Source organism: Athene cunicularia (assembly GCF_003259725.1).
Source record: "Athene cunicularia isolate RWA chromosome 2 unlocalized genomic scaffold, athCun1 chr2_part1, whole genome shotgun sequence".
Taxonomy (NCBI): Eukaryota; Metazoa; Chordata; class Aves; order Strigiformes; family Strigidae; genus Athene; species Athene cunicularia.
In genome coordinates this window covers 142,063,037-142,069,036 of record NW_020799095.1, presented here as the reverse complement: position 1 = coordinate 142,069,036, position 6,000 = coordinate 142,063,037, and the positions used below count along the sequence as shown (strand labels likewise).

Here is a 6,000-nt window from a genome sequence, read left to right as displayed (position 1 = left end):
GCGGGCGGGCAGCCCCGCTACCGCCGCACCTGCTGCGCAACCCCCCGGACCTCCCGAAAGGCGACAGCTCTTGCCGAAGTGGGGGGTCAGGGAGCGAACGAGACCCTGGTTAACTGAGCGAACAGCTAACAAGCTCACCCCTTATTAAGCACCATCAAATTCATGTGGCAGGAAGCACTGGAAACCAGGCTTCATCAGTTCCCCACACCACCGCCGCTTGTTTCTGCCCGAAATGAGCTGCCTCATTCACTGCGCAGTTTCCGTCTTCTGCAATACCTGAAGCAAGTATCACCTGAGACTGTGGTGTCAACTGCACCATCCTCGGTCATTCCCAAAGCACCATTCATCCCATATTCCAACCCATGCAAGAGTTTGGTGGGGATTGGTTTTGGTGAGGAACTCTATCACACCACATGTGAGTTAGGAAGAAAAATTAATAGTTGTACTGGCAATTTCAGTATTTTATACCTGTGAAAGATCTATCTACTACGCACTGTTTTAATGTAACATTTGTTTCTATTAAAAGATAATATTTAAATAAGGATATGTTTTCATAACTTTAATAGAAGTAGCAGTTTACCTGATTCACCGTTTCTTCAACTGCTCTCATATAATGATTAAGTTCTCTGTCCATGGCAGCATATTCTAACATGACATCTTCAATACTCTTAACATCCTCTACATCATCTGCAAAACAAAATATTTTATACATGGATGATCAGTTGTATTATTTTCAGGCAGCATTTTTTCTTTACAGATATGAGGACAAGTATTAATAATGTGAATTTCTAAAGCACCTGTAAGGTACAGCAGGTGTTTTCAAGCTCCTCAAACATACTTTTTTCCTATTTTGCAACTGTAAACCTTGACATTTCTTGGGTAACTTGAACAGCTTATTCAGAAGATACTTCCCTGGTTTCATGTGAACAAGAGAGAGTGTGTGCAATTTCATCTACCAACACCTAGTCATTAGGCAATCAGGATATTTTCTGCAAAAGTTATATTTCATGACTCATCACATTGCCTCAGAAATAGTCAGGAGAAACTTAAATGCCCTCTCAGTACAGTATAGTTCACAGCTATAATTAGGCCCCTTATCCCCAATAAACATAGCTACTGCAAAATCAAAACAGCCAGCATTTTATAACACGGAAAATAATGGAAGACTGAATAGCATTGGTGAATCAAGCAGTAAAATTTTAATTGCCAGTGAAAATAAATGAATACAGGACATGCGCTTAGTAATTCACATCCACTTTTATTCTCCTCTGTATTCCTCCTAATTTCACTCCTTTCATCTCTAACTACACCTCTGCTTTCCCATTCTAATGTTGCTGTGCATCTGCTTAGCTAGATACGGACTCTTTGGAGATGCTACAGGGCTGCACAGCCACAGCTGTATCTCCTGACACAGGTGCACGTACCACACCAAATACTGCCAACTGCGCAAGGACAGCCCGCCACAAGCCCCTGACCCATTTAGGAAATTAAGAAATTAGGAAACATAAGTTTCCACTTCTATCTCATTTATTCCTACCCTGCAGTTTGCTAGTATAGAGAAAACAGCTGGAAGCAGCTGGAAGCTGTGAAGACAGCCCCAAAGTCTGCCGTGCAGCATTAGGACTTGTCATTTAATGGAGTATTCTTCTTTACAAGCAGTTTCAGTAGCCATTTGATTTCTGTGCTATTATTTTTAAGAAGAAAATTGTACTATAGGTTTTTTAATTACTTTTTTGTGAAGCAAAGTAGAAAAACTTCCTAAGTTTCTAACTACACTAGTATGTTAGAGCACAAAAATCTGTCTGCAGAAAGCTAACATAAAGCACTGTATACGGCCATCATAGCTTGAGAGCAAAACCTGAAACTGTTGCTGAAACACATCACTCAGGGATAGGCACTTCATACCATATGAAACAGTGATGGATCCAGGAGACAGAAGGAAAAGCACTAAGATATATTTACACAAAAAAGTTACATAAGTCATATTATTTTGTGAACATGGCAATTCCAGTCATGATGTTTCTCTTAATTATATATAGGCTTGGTATGTATCCATTTTTCATTAAGTAGATGAATGGATATTGCAGACAGAATCTTGGCATTCCTGCAACTTTCTTCTGAGTAATCAGCATTTCCCTCTCCCCTTTCCCTTCCCTCCCACCCAATTTCCATATCCTATCTGGTAACTATGATCATGCTCTTTTTCCTTCCTGCTAGGAAGCATATGAAGTGCCTCCTTCAAGGCTGACACAAATGGCACTCCATGAATCACAGGAAAGGTTTGTGTAGCAAGTAACTGTCATTCTCCTCCCATGGCCAAAATGAATCATATCCACAACACAAAGAAACTACAGTGGCCCAAATCTTTCTTTTAGTGGAAGAGAAGTGCCTTGTTAAACACCAAGAGAGCTGTATTAACACCATCTTGCCTAAAAGTTAAAAAAAGCTTTAGGTAAAGAATAATAATGTTGCAACTTGAAAGATGTCTTAGAATAAAGCTCAGAGAGGTAGAACACAGCTCAGGCAAGAGGGACATTATCTGTTAACTACATCCTGCCCTACATTCTTCACGTACTGACTATTCCACCCATCCACCAGCCTGTTTTGAGTCTCAGTAATGTTCACTGCAGTTTCCCTGTTGCTGATCTTTCATGCATATGAAGTATGTTATATATGCTGGGAAACTGCTGAAAGCGGCACTAATGCACGATCATAACTTACCCTTGAAGGCACTATGGACATAAAGATAGATCTGAAGGACTGTATACAGATCAGTTGTCCATCCCCTATTTCTGCCTTTTGACAGATACTAGAGTCCATTTTCTATTTGCAGTTCAATCCATAGTCCAGGATGCTGAGAGCTAAAACGAAATCTCCCATGTTGTTCCCAGCCACTCATTTCCCCATCTCCTAAACAAGATTTAAAAGAAGACTTACATTACAGGCTATTCTAATTGCCTTTAAAAAACTCTTGTTGTCCCACATTAACACACTGCAATAACCCGCTGTGCATGGCTCCTCTGCTCCCACCACACTCTCCCTTTCCCTGATGAGCTAAGAGCACTTCTGCCCCTCCCTGGTAAGGAGCAGATGCAGAGCAGAGCTTGGGAGGACATGATGCGAAGCTGTGGCTGACTGTATGGGGATGTAAAGTTTTACAACTCTCCAAGGCAGGGATCCCGGCACCTTCAATGTTTCCTTACAAGACTCCACCATAGACTAATCAAAGCACATCAGCTGACCTGATCTTACTAGGGAACAAGAAATTAGAAAAAAAAAAAAGACTTCTCTCTCTTCACACCAACCCACAACTCACTTTCCCAAAGCCCACCAACCTATTCGTTTAACAGCCCTATAATATCAAGAAGAATCAAAACTATATCAGGCTTTCAAAAGATTCAAAAGGCACTGTCCATCATCCACTCTGCAAGCCCCACTGCTACTTTTATTTCAGTTGTGAGGAAGGCAGTGGAGATTCATGGTAAAGAAATTCAAGGCACTGCCTCTCTTCCAGCAGACTGTAACCACATTATCTGCTGAACACCCTCCAGCCAGGCTCCAGCTACAAAGCCAGCTAACTCTCCAAAGTACTCAAACCTTGCACTCTGCAGGTCAGCAACCTATCGCAACACCAAAATCAAATGCTTTACAAGTGCTGGATCAGTGCCCTTCTATTATCTAATCAAAATTTATCCTAATCTTGTTTCTAATTCATATCTAAGGAATGCATTCCAAACTCTTTGCATATGCTTTTAGCTACTGCCACAAAATACCATGAAAGTTGCATACTGTACTTAAGTCTCCTTGTTATCTAGGCTAAATATGTTGAGTTTAGTAAGCATTTCTCCACAAGTCCTTACCCTCACCACCCAGAGATTATACATTTTGCAATATTACATCTTTTACTCACAGAAAGTCCAGTTCAAGGCCATAATTTTCATTTTCAAAGGCTCATATGCATCATGTTAAAGTTAGCTGGCTGAATATATGCATTTCATGATTATGAATCCCAGCTTGCGTAACTTTATGATCTCTTTTTATAATATAAACAGGGATATTATTCTGAAAAGTCTCCCTGACTATTTAATAACAAAATTACATAAAAAGACTAGCAAAAGTCTCAGCAAGAGGCCAAATTGATCATGTTCAGGTGCCTTACTGCTGATTCAAACTCTAATTGATCAGGGCTGGATTACGTATCATGAACCCCACAGTGTTAAAACAGAAGTTGCAATAACAGGATAGAGTCAAGTCAGCATTGGTTTAAAACTTCCTATATTAACACTCATCTAAAATGCCACCCATTTATCCAAAACTTGCATTTCCTTCTAACATCTGAGTTCATATTTACTTTAGTTCCCTGTATACATCCACGAGTTAGCAAAATTTCTAAAGATTTTTTACAACTACCTCTTTTTCTGTGCAAAAGTTACAACATCAGTATTTGCTTATTTAGGGTATTAGAGCTGTCCTGCAGCCAGTACACAGCAATTCAAATAAGCATTCACTTCCACCGTGGACTATCTCAAACACAAAAAGTTTGGAATACCATGAAATTACAGGAAGGCTCTAAGCCTACAGTACTTAAAATGAACACTTAAGCACAAACAACATGGATTAAAAGAAATGTATATATATATACTCTTGTATTTTTATAGTATTGGCTAACAAAATTCAAACTTTCCATTTCAAGAAAACAGAACATTGTCAGGTCTACCTCTTGCACTACATAGTAGGTTGCTTTGAATTTCAAGGCTACATTATGTTTTTTTCAATCAGGCTCTCCCATTATTCAAAGCAGAAGAGGAATGGTATACCATTGACCACAAATTTTGACAGTAGATTTCAGATTTTTAAAACACACGTAACACAAGTAGTTGTCACTTGAGCCAATAGCAACAGCAGTAGTAGGCAGTTGTCTTTGTATGCACCAGCAGCAGATAAAATACACACTTTGCCAGCAGGTTTCAAGTTACTGCTGACAGCAAAGGAACACAAGCTCCCCAACTCCTTGATTTTGTTCCATCTTCTGGAGGAGAATGTACATTCTTAATTCAGGATACAGCTAAGCATTTTTGTTGTTGCTTTTAGTAAGTACTTCATTTTCAAAACTGAAAGTGCTTAGACACCTCCCTGCCAACCCAATTTTGATATATTCAAAACTGTTAGTAATTCAAGTTGGACAATACATCTTGAAAAAAACTACCAATGAACCCACAGTCTTTACAAACAGATTCACAAAACACTTGGAGTAAACAGTAGCAAGGTGTCCCTCTACTGTCTAGATGATAGTGAGAGGACACAGACCCCTATGTAGATCATTGTCTTATTGCCCTCCTCTGTCTAGAGATACTTGAACCCTACCATGGTACTCCAGACTTAAACAAGAGACTGACTGCTTCTGCGGTGCTGAGGATGCATCTTCACATTTTCTCCTGCAGATACATGGACAACTCCTAAGAAAACTCTTCACTCTCCCCGACCTGTAACATACTTTATCTATTAGGCTGCAAAAAGAGCAGAATGCTAGTACAGAAAATTCTAAACCAGAATAAATTAGAAGCCAATCAAAGGAACAGCAAAAGACTGGAGAAAACTTGTCTCTAAACCATTCTTCTGGTAGATGGTTGAAAGTCATGTCAAGTTCAAGTTCTCTCAAGCCATGAAAGAAGTTCAATTTTTGTTTCCTATATTCTATCAAAGAAAAAATCTGAGTAGAAGGAAAAAGAGTGAGAGGAGTGTGGGAGACAGGACTACCTAGAGCTTATAAAGGAAAGACCAGCACAGAAGAACATGTAGTTGACTATGCCCACAGTTGCACTAGAACTATCACTTGTGAATAATTTCTAAAGTTTCATCATATTTTCTGTTTGTCTTCTGTTAAGAAATTGCAAATCAAACTACAATACTTGGATTTAGGTCAAGCATTTTGCTGTACCTGAGTAGTCTTCTAAGGTTTTATTTTGGAAAGTGCAGTGCTTTTCAGTCTGGCTTTAAACA

General features: G+C 39.4%; 1 protein-coding gene across 2 annotated transcripts in view; it reads right to left on the bottom strand.

Annotated features, from left to right (window-relative positions):
* The window catches only part of NSMCE2 (NSE2 (MMS21) homolog, SMC5-SMC6 complex SUMO ligase), a 127,705-nt gene that overhangs the window by 100,319 nt on the left and 21,386 nt on the right, over window positions 1-6,000 (bottom strand). For both annotated transcript variants that reach the window (XM_026843121.1, XM_026843120.1), the window contains one exon: window positions 581-687. In XM_026843121.1, coding sequence (XP_026698922.1) covers window positions 581-687 — 107 coding nt within the window. The remainder of the gene's footprint in view (window positions 1-580; window positions 688-6,000) is intronic.